A 27929-nucleotide genomic window follows, 5' to 3' on the forward strand; every position below is an offset into this window, starting at 1 on the left:
CCCAAAGGTCATGCCCCAAAGTCCGAATAAAACACTGGACCTAACCCGATATGCCACGCTGAAAACGAGTGGCTCTCTTGATGACCCGAATCATCTGAAAAACCAACGCACACTTCCACCATGGCACCAAAGCCAACCAGCCACCATCACCATGGCCGCCGCCGCCGCCGCCACCACCACTACAATTGCTCTCTTCACTAGCTCCTCTACTCTCTGCTGCAGAAAACCCACCTCATTAAGACCAAAAATCTTCAAGATAAAAGCATCATTGGCTACTATGTCCGCAACTACAACCAAAGTTGTCCCTGCGATTATAGTAGGAGGTGGACGTGTAGGAAAAGCTTTACAAGATATGGGAAATGGTGATGATGTTTTGGTGAAGAGGGGTGAATCCGTGCCCATTGATTTTCCTGGGCCCGTCTTGGTTTGTACTAGGAACGATGATCTTGAAGCTGTTCTTGAGTCTACTCCCAAGTCTCGTTGGAGCGGTACGATTACTCGCTATCTAAACCTGATTCCTACTCTTGTGGATTTTAATTTTCCTTTGTTTCTTTGTTTTGGATGGTCCATGCATGAATTTTTGAGTATTTCATCTCGTTTTTTTGTAGTCTCAAGCTATCTGCAAAGACCGAAGTACGTTACTAGCACATAGGGCCAGTTCAGTATAGCATTTCTTAAGAATCAAAAGTTGGACGAAAGTTTGGGATAAGTAACTATTGGTAATACTTGTATTCTAGCACATAAGGCCAGTTCAGTATAGCATTCATGAATTTTTGAGTATTTCATCCCTTTTTTTTTCTCCTTTTGGTAGTCTTTGGCTATCTGCAATGACCGAAGTAAGTTACTAGCACATAGGGCCAGTTCAGTATAGCATCTCTTGAGAATCAAAAGTTGGACAAAAGTCTGGGATGAGTAACTATTGGTAATACATGTATTCTAGCGGTTGAGCATCCTGAATGCTGTTGCTAGATAGGTTGCTAGACGGGTGAAAAAGATAGTGTTTGAGCTACAAATGCTTTCGAGAAAGTGTGCCAGTTGGGTTTCCATTTTTTCATTTGGTGCTTTGATGGTTCCCTTGTATAGTTGTATATGTAAATTACTTGACGCATTTTCCTTGACTAGACATTTTTTTTGTTTCATTTTTCTTTGCACTCATACTAGTAAAAGAAATTTGCTTTTTGGTAAGTACAGGGGAGTATGAGAGGAAATTATGTAATAGACTGGCTTAATGATTGTTGGGTTAGTTCAGAACTGGGTAGTCATACTTCAAAGGCTTTTATCTTTATCATCCTGTTTCAGGATGAAGAACTAAATGTTTCTCTAAACCTGATTTTCATGAATGTTTACCGGTTCTACATGATATAATTTTATGCACTAGCCAAGGAGTTGTAGTGGATAGATGTGTAATAGTGCATGTTAGGTTGAATTAGAATGGGACATAGGTTGATGTGTAAGCACTAAGCACAGTTGTAATAGATGTTGAAAATCTAGCAGATCTGGTTTTTTTCCAGAATGGGATGCTGGAGACTTGGTTCCAAAGTAAAGGTCTTAGTGACCCTGACCAAGTTCTGGCATATTTTGCTGTTTCAAAGCTTGGTGAACCTCCTACTGATGGGAAAACAGACACAAATCCTGAGGGACTCACAGCAGCTTATGGGAAGTGGGCTTCTGCAGTTGCTGGTAGATTGCTTGCAGGAGGTCTTTCATGTAAGGTAACAAAATTAGTTTTGATTTCTATTGATTGTAAATGATCTCTTAGGTGCAAAAATGAAACCCAATCAGCTTTTGAGGAAAAATTAGGAGAGTCCAGGTCAATGATTGTGAAATAGGGATGTCCATTTGCTCATCCATGCAGGCGATGAGTTTAATTGTCTGATGAAAACACCCGCTTGCATTAATTCATCCTCTGCAAAAATTAAATAGTTGTTGAGAATCAAATCCACACTTGGCCATGTTTCTTCCTGGTGCCAATGATATTTGATTCTTTGCCCATATATGGTAATTGTCTGGTGAAAACATCAGCATGCATTGATTCATCCTCTGCAAAAATTAAATGGTTATTTTCAAAGAGAATCAAATCCACACTTGGCCATGTTTCTTCTTGGTGTCAATGAATATTTGATTCTATTCCATAGATGGTACTCTTGTTTTGGGGATGCTCTATAAATCTATCATGTGAGTGATAGTTTATAGACTAGAGCTGGCAATTTAAGTCATTAACCAGTTCTCCTGATTTCGATTTTTTGGTTTATACATGCACCATTACACTTTTCTGAGTCACAGGTTTGAGATTCTATAGTAAGATTTTTCTCGTGGAAAATTTAGGTTCTTGAAAAGGAAGCATTCCAGAAGCAAATGTTCGAGAAGCTTATATGGATATGTGCCTTCATGCTCGTTGGTGCTCGCCATCCTGGAGCAACTGTAGGCATTGTTGAGAAGGAATACCGATCTGAGGTAAATTTTTTGCAGCTGTTAAACAAGTGAAGCATGACATTTTTTCACTTATCTTTTATTACTCTTAGGAGTAATTTTGACAAGCAGCACTCATTTTTCCAACTATTATGTTACCTATGGTGAATTGAATGCACCTTTTGCAATCATTCTTCTGGTTGTGCATACAGTGATCCAGCTTATTCTCAGTTTGTATCTTTACCAGGAACTATTAATTTGATGAAATATTTTTTTTCTTTTCTTTTTTTTTTCTAGGAATGAGGATCTCTTGTCATGTAGAAAAATCACGTACAATGGAAATGGCAAAACAATGCCACTTCCTAACAAATAGTTTTGTGAAAGGAAAGTAAAAGAAGAGAGAGATTCTATAGGTTCCCTAGAACTCAAGCACTTGCATTTCTTAAGGCACTTTCAACACAATTCATTTCCTTCTTCAGCCAGTAGGTGAATTTTTGGGGAGGATATGCATTTGTTGAAATTATGTTTATGTTTGAGCAATGCTGAGGGTGAGCTGCAGCATTTTCTTAAAAAACAATTTCGTCTATCTTGGTCTGGGAAACATAGCTCTTAGACATCTTGAAAATTTTCTTGGTGTGCAATTGGTGACTTTTTCTTAGCTTACCCAACAATTAAAAGTAATTGTACAATGGAAAAGTAAAGGAAGCTGCAAAAAATTGGAAGAAGATATGTTAATGGTTTGATAAGGACAGTGGTTCTGCTCATTTCGTGATCTAAACTGAAAAGCCTGACAAAGAGCATAAATTTAGTTGGCAAACACCTTCCTTTACATCACCTCTTATCAGGACAAAATATTTACAGATTGACATTGCTTGTATCAGTCCTAACTTTGTACGTGAGAGACAGCAGGATGAAGTCTCAGTATATATTATCATTACAGAAAGTCTGAAAGACGGTCCATTTGTCAACTCCTCATATATTCTGGATTGAAGTTCACTTACTGTACAAGAGACAGTTTTAAGTCTTAGGTTCTGAATTAACCTAGTTTTGAAGTTGCATCATGTTTCTGACTTCTAAGTGTGCTCATGTAGAACATAGAAGAAACTTGAATGTCTCACTAATTTATGTTACACTGCATGAGCCATACTAGTATGGTTTTGCATATTAACAGAATTAGGTGCTAACATTTATTAAGGTTGCAGGTGTCTAGCCTCATCTCTGAATTGGCTGCTGCAGCAGCTGCAGGAAAGGGCATTGTTTTTGAACCAGCTATGGAGGATAGACTATGTGCTTACTCTCGGACAGTTGCACACTTCCCAACAGCAGTTAAGGAGGTGAAGAACGTGAATTTGTCGTCTGTTAAGTGGTTGACTGAGTTTTTTAAACTTATGAATCTTGTTTGATGCTCACAGTTCAAATGGAGGAATGGTTGGTTCTATTCACTTTCTGATAAGGCAATCGCAGAAGGGAAACCAGATCCATGCCCATTACATACAGCATGGCTAAAAGAACTAAATGTAGTATAACTCGCAAGTTTCTATAGATCAGAATCAAGGCTGATGCACACAATGGTTTCAGTTTCTTAGATCAGGCAGTTCCTTCTCCTGACTGCAGTGCTTTTGCCTTCTGGTGCGTGAACTTTAAACTTGTCAGCATCAGTATGCTTGCAGAATTGCATAAATTTCAATTGCTAGATTCATTACGTCATCCATTAATTTATATGCTGACAACGAATTGTAACCTGAGCCCTAGGCACTTGTACACATGATTTGGGCTACGTATATCCAAGATTTAACAGAGTCCAGGCAGGAAGAAAATCGAAGGGTTAGAAATTCAGGTCTTAATTAATTCAATACAAAATGGATGTTCCTTTTTATTCGACATATTGAGGCGTCCTGGATAACTTGAAAAAGTCCCTCATGCTTTTTAATTTAAAGCGAATTTAAACCATTTTTGCACGTTTGTAACATCTAATTGCAGAATGTGTCTCCTTGTATCATCTGATACTCAATGCAGACTATTTTTCATGAATAAACCAAAAGAACACTACTCTTTCGGATGTAAATAATTGACTAAATACAACCATGGGCCCGTGGAAAGCTCGCCTTGGGGGCATGGTAGAGACAGGCTTTGAACAGAGGCATACATTTGCTAGGTAGCACAACCATATCATCTAACGTCATATTTTCAAGGTTAAGAGTAATAGCCCTTCGGTGTGTTACCAGGGTGTCAGTAGTATTTTGTTCTGCGCGTGAAAGGGCATCGTCTCCTCCCGCTTGAGTTCACTATCTAAGCCACCTGCACGGGTTACAGGTCTTTTCAACATGCTGCATTTTAAATACCACCACCAGCTGAACGAACGAATGCATATGGTACTCAACAAGCATGACAACATTTGAAGAACCGAGTCGCTTGTTTCTTTCATCATTAACCATGATATTCGCTCTGCATTATATCAACAGCCAATACCTCTTGGACAAAAGAATGCAGTTGTAGATCTTTATCATTCATGAAGCCTGTAGATTCAGCACTCCAAGCATGTTGACCTTCGAACTGCTGAGCTTTAAAAAATTGTAGACGTGGAAGAATGATATGGACTTGCCAACAGTACTTCATGGATGGGCTCTTTCACCTTGTCAAGCATCATAATCCGTATCTGTGCTGTTTTGTGCTGTTCCTAATCTGACCAGACGTTCCATTTCATCATACACATCAAGATTCTCACATGGGACAGGGAAGATCTTTCCGATTGCACGGCCATGAACATAAGAGCACTGGAATATATGCTTCTTCTTGTATGTTATCCCAACTAACATGCCCCTAAAAGTGACATTCCGCACAGGAATTTCTCGGCTCCCATATATGCGAACTGGAATACGAATTCCCTGTCCATGTATGGAGGTGAAGCTTATGTCTTCAATAACTGGAAGGGCATTTGGATCAAAGCCTTCATCTGGATGCTCATTGTAATCAGTTTTTATCACAATACCCACCCGCACATTTTCAAATGTCAGGTTCTGGTAGGATATATTTCGAACATATCCTCCCCTACCAGCACTGGTCTTAATCCTTATACCCCTTTTAGAGTTCCATACCAGGAGATTCTCCACTGTTATATTTGAGACTCCACCAGACATTTCGCTGCCAATTGATACTCCTGCACTGCAAAAAACATGTACAGTTCAGTTGAAAGAGATACGTTACATATGCTTCCTAGTCCACGTCACGAAGTCAGAAAGAATGATGCACAAATGCCTATACTTCTGCTACTCTCAGAAACTTCCAACCTTCTCGAGTCCATGTCTCAATATACAACCCAAATGTGCATATATAGTGCACAGGCCAGGTGGATATCTTGATACATATACCAAGCCAACAAAAAATGCATCATTATGCACTGACACCAGCAACATTCAAGGGGGAAATATTTGTGTGCATCTGGGGTATATAGCTCATCAGCCAAAAAAAAAAAAAAAATTGTATAAACAAGATCAGGAAAAACAAATCTTCGCAACATATAATGGGCTAACACTCAAGAATCAATTTCAGTGGGCAAAAGCAAACAAATGTAGCACATCAAGACATCATATAATTTAAAAAATTATCTAGTGATCCAGAACATAACCTATTAGGAGCTGGAAAAGCTAGTGATCTAACAATACAAACATTCAGAAACTACGACACCTTGAGTTTTCCCCACAGGAGGTGCCCACAGCATGCAAATGTTAAAAGGATAGATGAAGCACAGGTAGAGCTTTCTATTTAAAAAATGCATTAAAATGATGAGATGAATAAGGAGCATAATTATAAATATCAGGTACCCTTGACAAATTGCCACTCTGCTGAAAGGGCATTACATGCTTCCATGAAGATAAATGTTTAATCAATGAAAGCATACTGCGATAAATTAAGAAACCCAACTGGAGTGGTACATTTGTGCAATGTTCATAAAACACTTCAGAAGAATGATCACCTTATCATGGAACGGACAATGAGATTACGAATGACAATATTGGTGGAAGGCCGACCATAAGCAATTCCGTACTGATCCCAGCCACTCTTTACTGCAATTCCATCATCTCCAACACTTATATAACTGTCCTCTATGATCATATTTTCACATGAATCTGCATTGCCAGGATGTCAATTTTACACTATAGAGTCTAACATTTGCTTAAAAGAATGGCACATGCAGATGGTCTATGAATAGCCTAGATATTCACAGCATAATAAGGAAAAGAAAATTTTGGAAAAGTTGTAGGGCATACAACATAGCATCACAATATTGAACTCATATTTATCCAACCCAATGACAGTCATTGGGTTACTAAACACTCTTAACAAGCTAACTACAATGACATTCTGATTCTTCCAGGTCCAACATCTATCATAACTGAACACCATTTTGGCTAGGCACTAAAAAATGTCATACTAATTGCTACAATTTAGCACGAAAGAATTACAACATGCCTAGAAGTAAGTATACCAGAAGTAGCACCAATTTTCTGATCAAGATTACCAAAAAGACCAGCAGTTTCTGTAAGTTGGAAGGTAAAGCAAGAAAGAAGAATGAAACTCTATGAAAAAGCATAAAACAATGCAAATTTACCAGGATCTATTCCATCAGTATTTGGGGCTTCAGAAGATGGAGCCAAAATAGTTACATTTCTGATCGTCACATTTTGACAATCATAAGGGTGAAGTGTCCAGAATGGAGAATCTCGCAAGGTAATGTGAGAAATCACAATATCCCTTGACCACATAATCTGCACAAGGGGGCCTCTGGTGTGATTTAACCGATTCTTCCTATACTTCTCCCACCACGCTTTACCTTGTCCATTGATGGTACCATTGTGCCCTGTTATCATTTGAAAGATCACAGCACACCAACTCAACAAGCTATTTCCAATCAGAATTTACTACTCGGCGCACTTTTGGAACCTTATTAACTCTACTAACATGCCAAAAATGATTGATATACGTACAAGATTCACAAGCTCATAAAAATCAGATCTGCAAGGAGTTTAAATAAAAATCTAATTTCCATAATGCGAAACCACTTCAGAATGACCAAATTACCTGTAATCACAACATCCTTCAGATTCTGGCCATGGATTAAACTTCCATAACGAGGTCCAGGACGTTCTCTTCCATATCCATAGGACGGCAATGGAGGCATCAGAGGCCAATAATTCTCATCCTATTACATTTCAAGTCAGCTAAGTACATTTTTTTTTTAACAAACAAATGCAGCAGTAAAACAACAAAACCAGCAAAAATAGCTGCCTAATACGCCTTGAGGAGGCAACAAAGTAGGCGAGGGCGCTTACGTCAATTCCAAGAATAACAGCATTCTCAGCAAGGAACAATGTCATGTGGCTAGTGAGATTGAAAGGAGCAGTGAGCCAAAGACCAGGCCCAACATTCAGCTGGCCGCCGCCTCGCTTGCGAATTTCCGAGACTGCCCTCTCGAAGGCCATAGTGTTCAAGTAGACGCCATCGCCGACAGCACCGAAGTCGGCGAGGTTGAACGCCAGACGTCTTAGCTTGGGAATAGGGCGAGGGGGCGGGAAGAAGCGCTGGTCGTGGTAGGTTAAGAGGCGATCGACGGCGGTTTTTTGCCAAAGGGCGACGAGGATGAATCCGGCAGTCCAGATGAGGGTGAGGAATGTTTGGTGCGAGGAGAGCAAGGACGGGAACAGGCGTTTGTAGTCGAGTCGTCGGGCGTGGACCCGAAGGGAATCGGGCATGGTTTTGGGAATGGAAATTGAGAAATGGTGCGGGAAAATGATAAGTGGGAATGATCGGAATGGAGATTTATAGCTAGTTTGTGAGTTGAGGATAGAAAAGAAAGGAAGAGAAAGGTTAAGTTATGAGAGAAAAGAAAAGATAAGAAAAGAAAGGAAGAGGTTTTAATGTTGTTTGGGAGTTTATGAAAGAAAAGAAGTGATTTTGGACACATAAGTAAATAAATATTTCATTCAACAGCTTTTTAGGGGTAGAATGGGCAATTTAAAAAACTTTTTGCTGCCTTTCCGTGCTTTCCTTTGCTTTCTGCCCGATTTGGGCCGGAAATTTTTTTTAAACTGTAGCTACTTTTTCCTCCTTCCAATTCCGTCGGTTTCTTTTCCTTTCCTTTCACTTAAAACTCTCAAATGTGGGAGATCCAGTCTTTCTCTTCTATTCCTTTCTTTTCTGTTCAAATCTCATCTCCCAAACTAGCTATAGTGAAGGAGATGAGTGGAACTTGAAAGTTGAAAGCAAAGATCGGAATGGGACCATGCAAATAAGGGAAAAATAATTATGGGAGATTACTGCAAGTTTCAAGCCGATTAGGGGTTTAAATTTTAATTGCATAAAATCAAATGCTAAAAATTGGACAAAGGAAAAGGAAATCCCTAAAAGTATAAATTGGAACAGTAATTTTTTATATATTTTTTTTGTTTGAAAAACCTAAACCATGATATTACCCACCATTTGCCACGTACAAGTACAAAAACAAATTGGTGGCTTAGAGACTTTTTAGCAGTGATGCTCATGGGCTGAGGAAAATCGTAACTTGCAAGTGTGTTTAATTTCTTGCGATTTGAATCAAGCGAGACAAATTGTGGCATCTTGCCATCACATCGGATTTAATAGTTCAACGCCTGGAAAGCTCCTTTTTTTTTTATTTTTAAGGGGGGACGGCTAGAAAGCTTTTGATGGTGGTCGATCTTTCTCAAAATCTCAGTTACTGATTCACAGAAACCAGCAATTTCGCTGATCTCGGCGGACAAGGAAAAAGGTTTCAAGTAAAACTGGTAACCAGAGAATGAAAAGCAAAAGCAGCGCATACTCATAAAGCCATAAAGCAAAATCTAGAGCTTGGAAGCCAAGCGAAGCAAAGCTTAGGGGGTTATAAAAGTATATGAAAAGCTAAACAAAAGCCGTTCTTACTATTAACAACAAAAAATAATATGACCATGATTGACAACACAACCCTCATCACCAAAACCCAACTTATCCCTTTCCACGAGGGAGAATTCACTTAATCGGCTACAATTTTATCATTTGGCTTTCCAAAAAAAAATTTCACATCCTCCTACTCAAGCAGTGAGGGCTAAACTAACCTACTTGATATTCAAAAGTCTATATCTCAGATTTTCCTCCTCCAGGTTCCAAGAGTGATATAGTCAAAATGAAATCAGCAGCCAACCATGGTGCTAGAAGAATTTCAATTTCCCCTTGCCTACAGCTGCCTTTGCCTGCTGCAGATGACATGCTGCTTTTTGAGCCCTGGATAATCCAGAGCACGAGTCACTGCCACCCAGGGTTACTGCAAAGTAGAGGTAAACAGTGCAGAGAAAAGCTAGAAGAGCCAGAGCAGTAAGGAGGAAGCGGTGCCGCTGAATGAGGGTTGAGCAGTTCCCGAATTCATCCCCACGTGACATCTGTTTTTTAAGCATTGGTGAAGAAAACCCACTCTGAGGTTGAGATCTCCTATGAGGTGAAGTTATGATGCTGTCAATAGCAGCCATTTTCTACACAGTAAGCTTCTGCTACCACTTCAGCTTGTCTGCACCTGCATCAATCTAAACTTAAGGACAGGCACCATATTCAAGCAAAATTCATCACAACACATTAATGAAATTCAATACAGAAAATAAAAAAAGTCTTTGGTATGCAAAATAACAGCTAGCATTCACACAAAGCCAGATCAACTAGCAAATTGAGTGAGAATTAACATAGAACAGAGACAAGATGTATGACTTCATTATACAAAAGTAATTAGAAATACATCATTAAATAAATCAATGATTTCAATCATCTATGGAGCAATAATAGATCAAAAACAGAATTATCCACCACAATAACAGTTCTCCTTTAAGGCACACTGGTACGTCATAAGGAGATGAGCCCTCAGTGGCAATCAGAATACTCTCCTCATGAAAATTCACCATGATATAATCTCAATCATCTGGAATCATACAGGCAATAAAAGAGATTGGCTAGCGTTTACTATAACCAAAAGCAGGGGCAGCATATCAAAAGTGCTTGCTTTACTGTCCCATTTCAGATATTCAGTCCACAATATTAAACTCACAAAACCACAGCAATTAAAATGTAACTTGCTGTTTGAGAGAGAGGAGAACACCTAGTAGCCAAAGAACAGGAAGTTTTCGAGATCAATTTAATCCCTGTTTGCTTACTTTATCCCTTCCAGATGAGCAGGGCTGTTCAAACATTCTGGTAAGGGAGCTTAACATGGAAGTATCCAAGCATGATCAACAACCATTTGATCATGTGATCACTTGACACCCTGGACTTTTACATTCATAATAACAAAATGGCGCTAAAACGTCAATGTTCTGGACTTTTATATTCAATGTGTTAAAAGGTTCACCCACTTCTATACTGAATAAAGGCGTTAACATGGCCAACCTCATGTGATAGCTCTGGCTGTTATTAGGGTTGAAAATATAAAGAGAAAGATACTACAAACATAATCTGAGAAGACGACTGAGAAAAGTTTGACAGCCCAAAATTACAATTGCAGGCAATATATGAAAAGATGATCACTCATACTAATCAAACACCTGAAGGCAAAGAATATGGTTCAGTCATTTCATCCAATTTTATTCTTCTCTTTCATCCGGCAGATTAAATAGTGTCAGTCAAACATTGCTGACTCCATGACATCCAGTCTAGAAATGATATCCAATTCCTTCCTAGCGTAATTATCAAAAAGGCCGTATCAGAACTACAAGCTCAAAACACACACTCCTCTTTGCTCCATCTGCAATCCTTGCTTAGAGTTAGAGCACGGCACAATTCAACCATCAGTGAGATCTGAGAAAATGCACCAAACTACGATACAATGCCTTAGCCCTCGCAAGTTGTAAAATGTAACCAACTCATCTTAGCACTGGAATTACCTCTGAAACACAAACAATCACCAAATACTCCATATATCCTGATGGATTCCCGAGAACGAACCAAAGCTTCTAGATCTTATGTGACTAGTTTTATACACGCAAGTTCATACCCAAATTTGAGTCCACAATTGACCTCCAAATTCACATTCGCTTCAATCAAATCTACTAACGGAACAGTATAAAAAATCGCAGACAAACAAAAATTAATCACAAGTTTTAACACACCAAAACTAACAGCTAAAAATATTCCACAAAGGAGTTCCCTCAAATTCACAGCTGGAAAATGAGATTCCACATTGCAGTCGGCAATACAAATCACATGATCAAAATTTAACAATATAATGCGGCAAATCAACGCGTAAATCAAAAGGAGCAGATCTGTAAAAAGAAGCTTCACGACATAGTTAAAGGAACAACCCAAAACAAAAATGCGCCAAGGAATTTACAGACGAGTTTCGGCCATTAGGTACATAGAATTAGATAAACACAAAACGAGAGAGAGAGAGAGAGAGAGAGAGAGACTTACGACCGAAGAAAAATGAAGAGAAAAGGATAGTTGAACCGATCAGAGCTGATGCACTCCGGATTTTAATCTTCCCTTCAGGTATAATTAATGTTCAGAAGAAATCAATCAATATTTAATCAAAATCTTTAATTGGGACAATAATAAATAGTACTAGCAGAGTATTCCTTTTCTGTTTTGTGGGCTTTTTTCTTCCGGTTGCTCGAAATCCGTGTGCGTCGGGGGGCTGGCGTTTCGGGTGGATGTGAGGAGGAGAGCCTGCCCGCCCACACGCACACACGCACTTCTTTCCAAACTACTGACCGGAGACAGGAGACTATCAAAAAATCTTTCCGCTGCTACTTATATATGGTAACTAAGATTGGACTTTTATTGATGTATTGTGGAAATGGACGACGCGTTCCCCTAATTAACGAGAGAGATAGGAATAGGATAGGAGGAGAAAAAAGCAAAAAAAAAAAAAAAAAAAAAGGTAAGAGTTGCGGCACCTTTTTGGGTTTTGGGATAGTATGATTTTGCGTGTGCGATTTGACTGGGAACCTTTTTCTGATATTTTGCGCGTTTTTTCCTTTTTCTTTTGGACAGAAAGGGAATGGTATTTATTTATGGGTTTTGGGGAATCGGATATTATTTTATATGGGACCCCAATAAGGGTCGGGTCGGGTCGGGTCATGGCTATGGCAAAATGATCAATGATGACGATTGTCTGATGGACGTAGAAGGTTGGGGGAAAGGTCCGTTAATTAGTCCGGCTATTGGAGGGGTCGTAGGGTCATATCAATTTCTGTTCCAGCCTCCAAATGGGGTGCTACTGCTACCCACGTATCTTTGACTTGTCTGGAGCCTGGACAGGTCAAACGGGGTGCTCCAAATTTAGGTGGTGTTCGGTAAAAAAATGGAGGGTTAGGAGCTAGTGTCAAAGTTCGTGATTCATTTCAGTCATATATAGAACGAAACACATTTCAGTTTCAAATGTTATGGTAGCTGACACACACAAAAAAAAAAAAAAAAAAAAAGAAGCACATTTCAGTTTCAAACTATAACATGTAAGAAGAAATCGCTCCAATCCATGCCTACACGGGATTTAAAAATCGATGAGAAGGTAGGGCGATTAGAATAAAAAACATCAAGATTTTAATTTTAATCACTAGATCAAAATCTCCTCAAATTACGGTCGACTACTCATATATTTTTCATTACATGCTAGGAGGAGAAGGAAAAGGTTGGAATCCAGCAGACAAACATGCAATTTGTTTGTTTGATTGTTACTCTTTGTTTTTCTTTTTTGTCTTAAAAAGAATAATAATATATCAATAGCAGAAGATAAAACTAAAAGTTGCAAAATTTGGACAGTGTAACACACAAACATTACAAGGGATGCTTCTACACTTAAGCTATTTGAGATAAATCTAACAAATTGTTGTTTTATTTTATTATTACTCAAAGGAAATTAGCTGCTTTTCACCCCCACAAATGCGTAAAAAAGAAAATTTTTGCATTAGAAGATTCAAAGGATCATAGAGCACAAGGAAACATTTCCGTGATATTAGGACTTTAACGCAATTATCGTTTGTTTGGATAGGAGTTTATTTGGATGATTTATTTGAGATAATTACTGTAGCACTTTTTGTGATGTGATGTATGTGAAATAAAAAGGTGATTGGAATCTGTGAAGCAAATTATTTTATTTCAATCCAAACACACATGTTTTTTTAAGATCAAATTACATTAAAGAAAAATTTTGGGTCAAAAATAACTAACTGGTGTAGGGTACCTAACAATACAACACTTCGTAAGACCGAGCCCAACCCGTTTTCTTGGCTGATTTTAAGCCGTCAAAGCCCATACTCAAAACTCGCCCAATTTAGGACCAATCTCTCAAGTCTCAATAGTGGAATACAACCAGGTCCTCATTCCAAAGTTACCAGAGTCATCGTTCATCAATGGATTCTTTCTTCTAGTCTTTCCCAATTTCTCCCCTTCTTCCATCCGCCTTTGATCATCTAATTCCCCTTACCTTTTCACCCTCCGATCACCAGAAAAAGAGCAAAAGGTACAACTAAAACCTAAGCCATCTATTTCACCGGGAATTACACCAATTTTGCACTAGTTTGTTTGTTTTTTTTTTAAAAATAAATTATTGCCATTTAGTCACTGCATCTGTTATTTCTAGGGTTTGATCAATCAGTGCTGGACGGTTTTTGATCAATCTGTTAAAGTAGTGGAAGCTAAAGATGTGGGCAGCTACATGCCTAGCGTCATGCTGCGCCGGGTGCGCCTGCGACGCCTGCCGGACGGTGGTGTCCGGAATCAGCCGTAAATCGGCTCGGATTGCCTACTGTGGCCTCTTTGCGTTATCGTTAATCGTTTCTTGGATTCTTAGAGAAGTTGCTGCACCTCTCATGGAAAAAATCCCCTGTAAGCAGCCACTGGATTATCTGTCTTTTACTAGCAAAATTTCTCTTTTTTTTTTTGTTGCATGATTTTTGGGTGAATACGCATTATCTTAGTGTTGGACTAGTTGCAGGAGGAAAGAATTCTGATTTATAATTGTGTACTTTAGGGCAAATTTGGTCTTAAGTTGGAGACGTAGCTGAATTTTTGTATAGTTAACGTGGTTCATTTATTCTAGATACCAGTTCAATATCCAGGCAGTGCTTTTTTAAGTGCTACTAGTTAAGATTATTAAGGTGGTTATCAAGTATGAAATGAAAAACATATGAAAAGGGCTTTGCGAGCTGAAGAGTTAAAAAGAATGATCTTTTTGATAGGGAAAAGAAGTGATCGAATGAGAGACTAGGTGGACAATGAAATACTACCTTGTGGTTGAGGGCCTTGTTTTGCCATCTTAAAACATGAATTTCATATTGCCTGCTTCTCTCTCCTTCTTTGTTCATCCCTTCTGAAGGGGAATCTATTTTAAAAAATGTCTTCTGTTAAGTTTGAGTTTCTAACTGTTGCTTCAGTGGCCTGTACTGCACAGCTACGTGTCTCTGCAGCCTGGTTAGCCAACTAAAGGAAAATGTATCTTCGTTTTGATTTTCTTTTGATGTATTTTGCTTTTCTGGGAAATTGGAGAAGGATATATATATTCTGTAGCTCAAACTTTTACTTTGTTGAGCAATTTTAAACTCGCATTAACTTTGGTTCATAAAAACAAGTGAATTCTGCCCTTGATCAATTTTACTTGGCTTCTCATCTGCTATGCTGCCTACATATATTCATAGACCTCTAGGAACCAGGTAATAAATTGAGAGAGAGGCAAATAAGGGGGGAAAAATTTAAATTGTCAATAGGCATCATTGTTTTATTCCTAAATCAGTTATAATGAAGATGACAGCTATTTGGTTTTCTCCCCAGGGATTAATCATTTCCATCAAACACCGGATAGAGAGTGGTTTGAAACAGATGCTGTGTTGCGAGTTAGTTTGGGAAACTTCTTATTTTTCACGATTCTAGCTGTCTTCATGATGGGCATAAAAAACCAGAAGGATCCTCGGGATAGTGTGCACCATGGCGGATGGATGATAAAGATCATTTGTTGGTGTCTTCTTGTGATTTTGATGTTTTTTGTTCCAAATGAAATCATTAGCTTCTATGGTAAGCCATATCTTTTTGAGGTTTTCCCATGGTTATGGATTGTCCTTGTCCTTAAAGTTTCTTTATATGTGGTGTTAATTGATTTGGGGCAAATGCTTCACGTAATGGATTATCCATTGTTGGAAAAATGGTAAATTTGTATTACAATCTTTGGATAATGGCCAACTAATCCTCATCTCTCTTTCCTTTTGCAATTTTTTCTTTTTTCTTCATGACCTGGAGTATGCTTAGTATTTCATCTGTTAAACGCAGAGACAACATCAAAGTTTGGTGCGGGATTCTTTCTTCTTGTTCAAGTTGTGCTTTTGTTGGACTTTGTTCATGGATGGAATGCCAAATGGGTCGGCTATGATGAGAAGTTTTGGTTAGCTTACTTTGTTTTATATTAGCAGTTCTCACTTACTTCTAGACCACCATTTTGTTCAAGATTCTATTACTTTTACCACACTTTGATTTAGATTGGCTCTTCTAACTATTTTTAATGTTGTTCTTTTTCTGTTTCTTTCATTCATGTATTGCAGGTATATGGCTTTGCTCGTCATCTCTCTTGTGTGCTATGTGGCAACTTTTGCCTTCTCTGGGCTTCTCTTCTATCTTTTTACTGCTTCTGGACATGACTGTGGGCTCAACACTTTCTTTATTGTGATGACTCTGATCTCTGTGTTTGCATTTGCTGTGGTGACACTACATCCATCAGTAAGTTTCTTAGATTTCATTCTCTGACCAGAAGTATTAAATATCCTTTTCCTTGGTCTTTTTTATTTGGGGTATATTATGTACTGAGCTTCCTTAATTCTAATGGAATTAAGTGCATAGATGTTCAACATGGGTAAGATGTGATAATGCTGCATTTAAGTAGTTCTTGATGATATTGCTCACAACTGAAATTGGCACAAATAGGTTGGTGGGAGCATCTTGCCTGCTTCAGTTATTTCATTGTACTGCATGTATCTCTGCTATAGTGGACTTGCCAGCGAACCAAGGGATTATGAGTGCAATGGCCTTCACAAGCATTCAAAAGCTGTTTCCACTAGCACACTAACTATTGGTCTACTCACCACTGTGCTCTCTGTTGTTTACTCTGCTGTTCGGGCTGGATCTTCTACAACCTTGCTCTCCCCCTCCCCTCCAAGCTCACCCCGGGCAGGTGAGGATCTTATTTCATTGTGTCGAGCAAAGATGCCTAGGATCTGTTTCAATAATATGGACTAGAAATACATCAATTTCATTGATGTTTGTTGCCAGTAACTTGGTGTTGGAATGGCTTCAAGATTATTTGAGTTGAAGTAAACTAAAACAAGACATTTTCATGATCTTTGTTACCCTTTTTCTCGATCATACAAAGTGAACTGTAACAGGAATGTTTGATATTTTTGTTCTTGGTTTTTGTATTGTATGGTCTCCTTTCCTTTCTGAATATGCAAAGCTTAGAAGGAATGTAACTATTAAGTTGTTGGATGTCAGTTCAAGATACTGGTTTTCTCCTTCAGTTTTCTCCGTGTTTAAAATGGAGTTGTAGTGTTGATTACAATTTGTGAAGCTCAATAGGTGTACCCTATTTGTCTCTGGTTTGCTATTTGTTGGACTGGTCAATTGTTTCCTCTGACCGACCTACTAAAATGTTTTTCCACTACCTGCTACTTAACTTCTGGCGTTTAGTTATATGTGGTTTTGTGGTGTTACCGAAAAGAACTCCTTAGTCCTAGTCACTTCTTTGCAGCAAAATTTAGTGAGATATTTCGTGAACAGTGTCTGACTATTGGATTTTTACCAATGAAGGGAAACCATTATTACCATTAGACAAGGCAGACAAAGAGGAGGAGAAAGAAAAGGCCAAGCCAGTTACATATTCGTATTCCTTCTTCCACTTGATCTTTTCACTTGCTAGCATGTACTCTGCAATGCTCCTTACAGGATGGTCAACTTCAGTGGGAGAGAGCGGGAAGTTGGTTGATGTGGGGTGGCCATCTGTTTGGGTCCGAATTGTAACAGGTTGGGCAACCGCTGCGTTGTTCCTGTGGTCACTGGTTGCACCTATTTTATTCCCAGAACGCGAGTTCTGATTTATTGTTCGGATACTTGGTGGCTGTCTGTGTAAATGTTTGCAATGACTGTTGTGGGAAGTCAAACATGTAATCACCTCGTTTAGTAGAAAGCAGAATGTCGTACGGTTGTGCTGCATTAATGTGTTGAAAGCTGTGGATGGATGGCTTTAAATCTCGCAGTGGAAAAATTGTTTAAGCTTGTGTTCATTACTTGTTGAGAGTTGAATTTTGATTTTGATCTGGATGTGCTGTAGCGATTCATTAATTTTCTGCCTTATTTTTCTGTCATAGCCGGCATAAAGGTCAGCCTTGCTATGTTCACCGGTTATCGCTACTACACTTGTGCTCGTTTTTAACAGAAAGCTGTTCAATATAAACAAAAAATATGTGGTTTTCGCTTTTACTGTTTTGAGAAAAATGAAAGCATGATATTTGTCTTTTAGGCTGTTGGAAAGTAACACTTTGCTAAAACACCACCAAGATGGCAAGATTACTTATCTAAGTTCCTTCTCTTCTTAAAAAAAAAAAGAAAAAGAAAAAGTTCCGACTCACGAATACATAAATAAAAAATGGAAAGAAAACCTCAAAATGATTTTCAAATTGAAGTGAATTAGAGTCATTGAAAATAATAACTAAACAAGTGAAGGCCCAGTATTCTTTCTTACATGGGTTTCAAAGACGTATTCTGCAGCTAAACGCCACAGAAGCTGAAGGAAATAATAGGAAGTCAGAAGAAGAATTGGGTTGTCCTACACTCATCTGAACTAGGAGACTTGGTTCAATGGCGCCGCGGCTTTTCCTGTGACTGAATGAACTCTCAGCAATTCACTGTGTTGAAGGCTTATTTAAATAACCAATGCCATTAAACCCATAAAATATTCAAATGCGTGTCATTAATTTTCAAATTGACTGGGATGTTGGGATTGAGCTCTGAGCGGGTAATAAAAACATTTCTTTGATTAAGTACACATTTCCAAGGTTCAGTCTTTACTACTACTACTTCTGCCATGTTTCATTTCTGAGGTTTACTTGGTTTGTTTGTCCCAGTCATAGCGTATTCTCCTATAAGAGGCACTGCTATTCGGCATTGTTAACATATGTATATGCAGTGCGAACCTTTTGAGATTAGAAAAACTTCTTTTTCTTCCATTTTTTTGCATTGCTATCTTCTCCCCCTGTAATCAAGAAGCCTCTCATGGCATCTATGCTGGCTCTTATTGGGCTGTTTCTGCTTACTCTCAGAATATCACGTGCAGGGGCACAGTCAATAGGCGTCTGCTATGGATTAAATGGCAACGATCTACCTTCTACGCAGGATGTTATAAATCTTTACAATGAAAAGGGCATTGCAAAAATGAGAATATACGCCCCATTTCCACAAGTCCTCAACGCTCTAAGAGGAAACAACATAGAACTTATTGTCGATGTAGCCAACGAAGACATTGAGCCCCTTGCATCAGATGCTTCAGCAGCCGCTCGCTGGGTTCAAGACAATGTCTTGCGCTACGTACTAGATGTTCAATTCAAATACATAGCTGTCGGAAATGAAGTGTTGCCTAATTTTGACAATGCTAAGTACATTTTTCCTGCCATGGAAAACTTGCAAAACGCAATCATAGCAGCGGGTCTTCAGGACCAGATCAAGGTCTCAACGGCAACATACACAGCTCTCTTAGCTGTTTCCTCTCCTCCTTCACAAGGTTCCTTCGGGAATGATTCGAAGCTATTTATGAAACCTATAATTAATTTCCTGGTACAAAATAATGCGCCATTACTAGTCAATATATATCCGTACTTCGGCTACATTGGTGATCAAGCCAATGTTGGGCTTGAATATGCACTATTCACCTCGCCTGGAATTGTTGTTCAAGATGGTTTGTTGGGATATCAGAACCTTTTTGATGCTATGTTGGATGCTCATTACTCTGCTCTGGAGAGAGAAAGTGGTAGTAACGTTGAGATCGTTGTATCGGAGACTGGCTGGCCATCTAGCGGAAATCCTCCTGCTGCTTCATTAAAAAATGCTGGAATTTACTACAACAATGTAGTCAATCATGTGAAGGGAGGAGTGGGGACTCCAAAGAGGCCTGGAAGGGTTATAGAAACGTATTTGTTTGCCATGTTTGATGAAAATGAGAAGCCAGGAGCTCAGACGGAAAGGCATTTTGGCCTCTTCAGTCCTAACCAACAGCCCAAGTATTCAATTAATTTCAATTAATCAGAGTACAATATAACTAGCAATGTCAATAACATCTCGTAACAGCTCCTCAGAAGTCTTGCTACTCATGTGGTCTGTTAATTTGTTGTTTGGCTTTATTTCTTCAGCCTTCTCTTCCTTTTCTTTAATTCTTTCAGAGCCAATACCATTTCTTCTTCTTTTCCCTCCCTATAAAAAGGGCTGCTACGGTGTGCCCACACAAATTAGGATTATAAATCCTTCGACTTTTGAGTTTGTCTTTAATTTTCCTTTTTTTTTTCCCCAAACTTCAGATCATTAGACTCTACTCAATAATGATCGCCAAAGCTCTAAAGCCATCTACGCTTTCACTTCTTGGACTGATCCTGCTTCCTTTCACTATATCAGCAGGTCAATATCCATCTCTTTCAATATATATATAGCTATGTATATGTATTTGGTCCGAGCATGATTGCATGAATTTATGTCTGCGAGAAAGCCTACTAGTTATCATTTTTTGGTTTCTTGTTTTCTGGTAGAAAATGATAGAAATATTCAAAACTTTGTACATGAAATTATTCATTTGGTGATATGATGAATGAGTTCACATTTATATGGCTAGTGATGCTCAAATTAATGATAGCAACTGCATTTGACACCAACATACGTCTATACATGATCTTTCTTATGCAGGAGCACTGCCAATAGGTGTCTGCTATGGGCTGAATGGTAACAATTTACCTTCAAAACAGGATGCTATAAATCTATACAAGGAAAAAGGCATCACAAAAATGAGAATTTATTCCCCAGTACCAGAAGTTCTCAATGCTCTAAGAGGGAGCAACATAGAACTCCTCGTCGATGTATCATTCGAAGATGTTAAACCACTTGCAACAGATGCTTCAGTAGCTCCTATCTGGATTCACAACAATGTACAAACCTATTGGCCTGATGTCAAGTTCAGATACATAGCTGTAGGTAATGAAGTGACCCCTGAATCTGAATATGCTCCATTCATCGGTCCTGCCATCGAAAACTTGCACAATGCAATTGTAGCAGCAGGTCTACAGGAACAAATCAAGGTCTCAACTTCAACATATCCTCCTCTTTTAGGTGCATCCAACCCTCCATCACAAGGTTCATTCAGCGATGTTGCCAAACCATTCATCAAACCTATTATTGATCTCCTAGTCGGACACAATGCACCATTGCTTGTCAATATATACCCTTACTTTACCTATCTTGGTAATCAAGGCAACGGAGAGCTTGATTATGCATTATTCAGGTCACCTGGAGTTGTTGTTCAAGACGGTTCATTGGGGTATGAAAACCTTTATGATGCAATGTTGGATGCTTTTTACTGGGCTCTGGAGAAAGAAGGTGGAAATACTGTCGAGATTGTTGTGTCAGAGACTGGCTGGCCATCTGAGGGAAGTTCTGCTTCTTCAGTGGAAAATGCTGGAACTTACTACAAAAATTTGATTAATCACGTGAAGGCAGGATCAGGGACTCCGAAGAGGCCTGGAAAGGCCATAGAGACCTATTTGTTTGCCATGTTTGATGAAAATGAGAAAACAGGACATGAGACTGAGAAACATTTTGGCCTTTTCACTCCAAACAAGCAGCCCAAATATGCAGTTAGCTTCAACTAATTGGTTATTGATCTATATCTGATCTTAACTAAATGTGCGATGTTTGACCTATATTTTGGTTTGTATCTTTCGATGACAAGAGGGGAAAGATTATAATAACGAAGTTAAACCAAGCTCTTCTCATTTTCTAAATTTTATAGAAGTTCTTTTGGATTCAAATTTTATAGAATTTTATACCGTCTTGCTCTTCTTAATACCTCTTGTTCGTCGAGAATTTGAATAGGGGTTTGAATAAGAATCGACTATAGATTTTAGTGAACTCAATAAAGAATCTTTAAAGATTATTCATGAATCTTTAATTCCTGTGATGTTTTCGTTCTAGTTTGTATTAACTATATTATTGTTATGGAATGTATTCTTCATGTCTTATACTCTCTCTATATATATTTTTTTTAAAGATTAATCTTTCCTACACTGACAATATGTATGCAGTATCAACGTTAAATAAATGACAACTATACAAAATTTAAATTTAAAATTCAATTTTTGCACATAAATCATGGATCCAACGATGATAGCGTTACACTGCGAGTGTATATAAGATTTACTCTTCTTTTTAATCGTATAATTTCTCAATTCATAGGCGAGCTTGAAAGTCTTGAAATTTACATGTAATATTAACTTTACATTTTTCTCTTTGAAGTTCCTAGCTACAAATAGGAAGCCGCGAAAGTTTATGAGAACAATTTCATATTGTACTCTTTAACTATGCAAGTAAAAATTGTATTCAAGTGTTAAACTGAAGTCTTGCATTAACACTCACAAAGGCACACCTTAAGATGATAAATCCTTAATTACCACAAAAACATTTTAATTAAACATAATGTCTTGTGCTTGTGCTTGTGGAATTAGTGATGCTTAAGCAAAAATTTCAAACTTCTGTGGCGCAATTCGTTAGCAAATTTCTTATTTTCACGAGGAGAGGGTGGGAGGGAAGAAGCAAGAAATGGAGGGGAAATGAGATAGCAAAAATCGAAATCTCCTAAGACTATAAAAATCTCAAGCTATTCATTTGTGTATATACATACATATATTTATATATATATATATATGTATTTGGTATGTATGATGAACCTTTATCCTTGGTTTGCAATATTATTGAGCTATTATTGCAAAGAAACTGGAAACTCGAGCACAAGAAATCCTTTTTCGTACAAACATCAATTGAATATCCATGTGCTCAACCCACAACTTCAGTTGTGTAGCCCATAAATGTCCCACCGATGATTTCTTGAGGTCTAACGTTGCTTTCTCTTCCAATAATCAAATGAAAGGCACTGACTATATGTGGATGGATGGACCTAGAATTCCACCTTTTACAAACAAGTCATGTTCTACCATGGATCTATCTTTGCCTGATAATAATAATTATTGTACCACCTTACCAAAACAGAGGAATTGCTGCGACGACAAATGCAAAATGGACATGCACAACCTTTTCGTGGATACCCACAGCCAACTGCCAAGCAAACGATACAGATAACAGTCCACAACCCTTGTTTGCAAAGAAAAAAATGAACTCACAAATCCAGGCAAACATGACAAGATATGAAGGGGCAAGTTGGAATATTAGATCAACCATATTTGAAGTTGTGAAATCGCTAGACACTAGGAATTAGGTACTAGATATCCACTCTTTTTTAGAATGCAAAATGAGCATTTATAGCGGATGAGAGTGGCTCGGAAAAGGGGAATGACCTCCTTAATTACGACCTGCCCGGTCAATTACAAGCATACAAAGTAGAGGAGAGACTGCAGAACATCTTGTTCAGCTAGTTTCATGCTCTAAGATTGCTGTCCCGTACGGGCGTGGGAAATGAGACCCTTTAATCTGAATTAAAATCTTAAAAGTCATTATTGATTTGCATGCCTCGTAACCAATATTCAGCCAGGAAATGATTGCAGGCGATTGCGATAATTATCAAAGAAATGGAAACCTTGCTTAGTGTTGAGCTTTCTGAACTCCAATCTAACGTTCTATACCAGTTTCCAGGAAAACCACGAGCGAGGTTAATTGCAGTAGTCGAGGGATGGGACTAGAGAAAAGGAAGAGGGGGGGGGGGGGGGGGGGGGGGGATTTAAGGGAAAATGATACAGAACCATACAACCGCCTTAACAATGTCTCTATAATTAGGAGCCATCAAAATGTAAAACACAGAAGTTTGACAAACTCCAGGAAACACGATCTTCAAAAGTTCCGGACTATAACTATACGTAATAAAGAATCTTCAAATAGAATGTTTCCGCGTTCAATCTTCATAATCTCCAGCATTCTCAAGTAGATAATTGATTGCCAGTTCCTCGTTGCGGTCACATGCTAGGAAGGCCTCGATAACAAGGGCTCTATCAAAGCCCATTGCCTCAAGCTAAATTGAAAAAAAACCAGCAGCTATTAGCATAGTTAATAGATGGTACAAATAAAGCTTTTCAAAATGTCAAAAATACAAAGTAACAAACGAAACCATAAGAAAGGGGAAGGCATTCACATACTCGCTCAATGATCTCCTGCTCTGCTGGTGTGACACTAACTGCATGGGGCATATCCTGCTCAGCCTGATCAAATAAATCCCTAGAAAAAGGAGCTAAATCAAATTCAAAACGTACGGGCATGCTCATCATTACTGCATTAGACAAACAAAGTCAACTGCTTGTTGAAGCTAGATTAAAAGATCAAATGTCAAAGAGCTATACACCACCACCAGCAGAAAATCTATAAATATCCAACATTTTCTAGAATTGAGATAAAGAGTACCAGGCAAACACCTGTCAGAAACAAACAAGTATTATATGTAAAAGAAAAAATAAACATAGCCCAACTAACCTTCTACGCACAATCTTGAATACAGCAGCAACTTATGACTTTCAAAAAAAAAAATTGTTGCCAATATGAACTAATGGACAATGAAACAGTTTTATTATATGTTCTTTTTTTCCCATTGGGCTGGTGTTTCAGTGGTCAGAACCCCCCCCCCCCCCTTTCTCTCTTCTCAAAGAAAAAAGACCCAAAAAATGACTGATACAAATTAAAAATGAAAAACGATCATGTGTTTTTGGTAATAACTCAATATATGAGAGACTGGAATTGTTTTCCAGTTCCTTGAATTTTCCAGACAGTGAGTAGCCACTCACCCCTCAGAACCATCCATTGGTTCGCTGATTAATTGAAGAAACTCTTGATGGTGCTCCTCTATTAATCTCAGTAGTTGAGGATTTTGCTTTCCGAGCTCCTGAAGCATTGGCTGTAAGAAATAAAACAACATTAGACTTTCCAAACAGAAAAAAATCAACACATATGATAGCAAAGAGCATATACAAATCTACACCTGTAAAATTTGCGGATTAGCTTGAACCATTGACCGCAAAGCTTGGAACTGAAATGCAAATGAAAGAACAATTGTTACAAAGAAAGTTGCTGTATGAGATGATCTAATGCAAAAGCCCAATGGTAGATTCAAAAGTTGGCTATTCTAACTTCATAGAAAACATAATCCAAATTAACAAGAAAACCACAAATTATGTTGCTCCTTGAGAAAATCAACAAAGTAATCAATTTTGTCATCAAACATTTTCTGGAGTTGTGTAAATATGATTACTTGAAGTACAAATTATGCAACAATGAACCACCACCTGTTGGTTGTTCCTAAGAAAATCAAGAGAACCAAGACCTGCACCAGCATCACCAGAAAGATTCTCCTGGAAAGAATACATCTTGGACTTTGTAAGATACAGTATAAATGATTAAACATAGCAAACACCAGCAAAATTGAGGAGAGACCTGAGGAAACAAATTTAGTGGAGAAGAGTTGGGTGCCCCAGAAACAGCAACATCAGAGTCCAAACCAGTTTGCGTCGCTGAATTAGTCCCAGTTGGAGCCACTGGAACAGCAACTTCTGCCATTTCTGGAATTCCCTGATATGGAAGACAAGGTCAACAATTGAGGACGACAAAGCTAAAGGTGGAGGAAAAAGTAACAGAACCTACAGAGTATAAATAGTCCACAGCTCTTTCTGGATTGTTATAAGCAGCTCGAAGAGCTCGAGTAACTGTTTCCTTGTCCCAAGTGCCACCACCCATATCCATTATTTGTTGAATTGTTTGCTCGAGATTAGTGCCAGCAACTAAATTAGAAGCAGCTTCTCCATAAGCATTGGAAGGTGCACTGTTGTAAGGCAAAAACAATGTATGTTAACTCTCTCATAAGAGTTGTAGTCACTAAAACTTCTACAATGACTGAGATCCATACCCAGCTGGCAGAGGCTCGTGATTAGAAGCAGATGCATTGGTCTTTGAGGCCCTATAAAGCAACATTACATTGTTAACCAACAACCTAACATAAAAGTGGTGATTTTTACCATCCTTCATCAACTTACAGGACTGGAGGAGGAGCTTCAGGTGGTGTAGGATTAGAAATTGCTGCAGCAGTAGCTGTAGGCTGTACAGGGGAAAAATACACAAAACAAGTTCATTATTACAGATAACCCCTTGCTAGAGAAATAACATATCCATCCGTTAAGAAATACCAGGGTAGAAGATGTCCCACCAGAGCCCGAAGCTTTGCTCTGCAGACATGAAAATAACCCAAAAAGATTGATAAGTAACCATCCAATTATATATTCAGAAGTCATACTGATTCTATAGGAGTTGCTAAGAGATAACAAGAATAACCATCAACGCCATGAAGCATTGAGCACTAGAAGTGCCACCTAGAAGGTATTACACAAGGAATACACGAGGTGCACAAGACAATACCTTACTGAGCATGACCACGAGAAACCCGTCTTCAGACACTTTGTTTTCTGCCAAGGTACTTTCATCTTTCAATACCTTTCCATTATGAATCAATAACTGCTGACCACATGGATAACTATCTTTTCCTTTCATATCTTCAATGTTCTTTTTAACTGCCATAATCTGAAACCAGAAAAGTAGCATCTGAATCATTCAGAAACAAATTGTTTGACCAAAAAGACCATTTTATATTTGTTTTAACATTTCTGGTAGAATTCTGAAGCACCCAACAATTCAACATACTCAAAGGGAACCATTGACTGGAGAAGGGTATAAATAGAGTGAAAACAATCAACATATGCTAAAACCACAAAATATAAACAATTAAGCTGAACAAAAAAAAAGAAAAAAAAATCTGTCTTTTGTATTGTTTTTGTTGTCAAACCAAGCTGTATGTTGATACCACTAATAAGTGCGCCACAATTTGAATTCCATCGCCATCAAATAAATCTCAGGCTTCTCCAATTCACAATTAGTCACCATACTTATTGCACATGTTTCCTATCGTCAGAACCAAAAAATCTCAGCCTACATTAATAGCCTTTTTATTTTTTTTGGGCCCCAGGGGGGGGGGGTGGTTGAAGGGCCTTTGGTACTGGATAACAATATTTTATCTTTTCCCCTTCTTTTGAAGACCTCTGATCCCTAAATCAATCTCATAACCAGCACGTCATTCACTCTCTCTCTCTCTCTCTCTACTTCATTAAGTTACCCATTGCCTACTGTTGTCATAGGATCTGATATGGAAGTAGCACTGCAATCAAAAACCAACACCAAATCTGGCAAAGTTCCACAACAGCTGCACAAATTTGATGAGAATTATACAAATAAGGATGTCGTATATACCTGTCCAAAAAACCATTGAGGAACACAGAACTGTATCCCACCAACAAGTCAGAGACCACTCCACTTGAAACCCCTCCGTATTTATCTATTTTTAGCCACAAAATAAGACCTACCGCCTGTCAAGCTATAACCCATTTCTCAAATTGCTCAAAGTCCAGCACTACTACTCTAACTAAAACAAGTACAACCCACTGCCCACCAAACAATTGTTTACCTAAACCATATAAGCTCTCAACATTTCTTCGCTTCCTTTTGTACACTCAACAAACATGAAGTTCCCCAAATCATCTATAACAGGGCTTGAACCAAAAAACAGGGGGCAAAAAAAAAAAACCAATCATTAGTGCTAAAACCATAGCTTAAATGCAAATGCCAGAACAAAAAATCTTACAAAAAAAGGATAAAACTTTAATTGAAAAACCCCTATATTTCCTATTTGCACCATGAAAAAGCGAACGATATCTCCAAATTTATCAAATAAAACAAGAGCCTGCGAAACGAACAAAACTGAAAAAAAAAGAAGAAGCAACACTGAAAAATAAAAAACCAGAAAACAAATGCAAATGTAATATCAAAATCACATAATTTTCAATAATATGTTATGAAAAAAGAAAAGGGATTTTACAGTGTCGCTGGGCTGAACCCTAATTTCAAAGTGGCTGCCCTTGAGAGTTTTCACAGTGAGCTTCATATCGGCGAACTCGAAATTTGATGAGACTTCTTTTGCTTTTTTGCACAAATTTTGTCCTAGGCTTTTCGATTTCGGTCGAATCAGAACGGAAAAATATGTAGGTGAAGTTCGAGGCTTTGGATTAAAGAGTTGGAGGAAAAAGGAAACCCTAGAACCAGGCAATGCTGATTAAGAAATGCTCCAGAAAAGGAAGCGCCAGAGGGAATCAAAATAAATGTGTTTTTTGTGCGACTGCGCAAGAACGGAGGACGTGACTTGCAAATTTGTAAACCTTTTTCTTTCT

General features: G+C 38.3%; 7 protein-coding genes across 8 annotated transcripts; 4 read left to right on the top strand and 3 right to left on the bottom strand.

Annotated features, from left to right (window-relative positions):
- Window positions 1-4154, top strand: LOC113767539. Its single transcript, XM_027311663.1, has 5 exons — window positions 1-488; window positions 1495-1712; window positions 2326-2454; window positions 3612-3743; window positions 3822-4154. Exons 1-5 carry the CDS (start codon window positions 11-13, stop codon window positions 3933-3935), a joined length of 1071 nt encoding a protein of 356 aa, XP_027167464.1. The 5' UTR covers window positions 1-10; the 3' UTR covers window positions 3936-4154.
- A 185-nt stretch (window positions 4155-4339) lies between these two features.
- Window positions 4340-8228, bottom strand: LOC113767538 (probable polygalacturonase). Its single transcript, XM_027311662.1, has 5 exons — window positions 7740-8228; window positions 7489-7609; window positions 7019-7267; window positions 6383-6536; window positions 4340-5571 (listed from the first exon to the last, which is right to left on the bottom strand). Exons 1-5 carry the CDS (start codon window positions 8157-8159, stop codon window positions 5046-5048), a joined length of 1470 nt encoding a protein of 489 aa, XP_027167463.1. The 5' UTR covers window positions 8160-8228; the 3' UTR covers window positions 4340-5045.
- A 1052-nt stretch (window positions 8229-9280) lies between these two features.
- Window positions 9281-12228, bottom strand: LOC113768256. Its single transcript, XM_027312533.1, has 2 exons — window positions 11851-12228; window positions 9281-9970 (listed from the first exon to the last, which is right to left on the bottom strand). The coding sequence occupies exon 2, from the start codon at window positions 9924-9926 to the stop codon at window positions 9612-9614; it is 315 nt and encodes a 104-aa protein (XP_027168334.1). The 5' UTR covers window positions 9927-9970; window positions 11851-12228; the 3' UTR covers window positions 9281-9611.
- A 1513-nt stretch (window positions 12229-13741) lies between these two features.
- LOC113767584 (probable serine incorporator) lies at window positions 13742-17732 on the top strand. 2 transcript variants are annotated; one of them, XM_027311729.1, is made up of 7 exons: window positions 13742-13900; window positions 14021-14265; window positions 15208-15447; window positions 15700-15811; window positions 15969-16143; window positions 16348-16594; window positions 17227-17732. In XM_027311729.1, the coding sequence occupies exons 2-7, from the start codon at window positions 14082-14084 to the stop codon at window positions 17508-17510; spliced, it is 1242 nt and encodes a 413-aa protein (XP_027167530.1). In that variant the 5' UTR covers window positions 13742-13900; window positions 14021-14081; the 3' UTR covers window positions 17511-17732. The 2 variants fall into 2 exon arrangements, with proteins under 2 accessions (XP_027167530.1, XP_027167531.1); XM_027311730.1 differs by having other exon boundaries at window positions 14070-14265.
- Window positions 17733-18687: 955 nt separating this feature from the next.
- Window positions 18688-19710, top strand: LOC113769604 (glucan endo-1,3-beta-glucosidase-like). The gene has a single exon (XM_027314112.1). The coding sequence runs from the start codon at window positions 18688-18690 to the stop codon at window positions 19708-19710; it is 1023 nt and encodes a 340-aa protein (XP_027169913.1).
- Window positions 19711-20003: 293 nt separating this feature from the next.
- On the top strand, window positions 20004-21320 carry LOC113767933 (glucan endo-1,3-beta-glucosidase-like). The gene is made up of 2 exons (XM_027312138.1): window positions 20004-20079; window positions 20362-21320. The coding sequence occupies exons 1-2, from the start codon at window positions 20004-20006 to the stop codon at window positions 21318-21320; spliced, it is 1035 nt and encodes a 344-aa protein (XP_027167939.1).
- Window positions 21321-23412: 2092 nt separating this feature from the next.
- On the bottom strand, window positions 23413-27896 carry LOC113767710 (ubiquitin receptor RAD23b). The gene is made up of 12 exons (XM_027311888.1): window positions 27581-27896; window positions 26071-26232; window positions 25842-25880; window positions 25692-25753; window positions 25565-25615; window positions 25303-25480; window positions 25096-25230; window positions 24948-25013; window positions 24644-24691; window positions 24450-24559; window positions 23811-23889; window positions 23413-23686 (listed from the first exon to the last, which is right to left on the bottom strand). Exons 1-12 carry the CDS (start codon window positions 27644-27646, stop codon window positions 23570-23572), a joined length of 1113 nt encoding a protein of 370 aa, XP_027167689.1. The 5' UTR covers window positions 27647-27896; the 3' UTR covers window positions 23413-23569.
- Window positions 27897-27929: the final 33 nt, after the last annotated feature.

Source organism: Coffea eugenioides, chromosome 4, assembly GCF_003713205.1.
Source record: "Coffea eugenioides isolate CCC68of chromosome 4, Ceug_1.0, whole genome shotgun sequence".
NCBI classification, from domain to species: domain Eukaryota; kingdom Viridiplantae; phylum Streptophyta; class Magnoliopsida; order Gentianales; family Rubiaceae; genus Coffea; species Coffea eugenioides.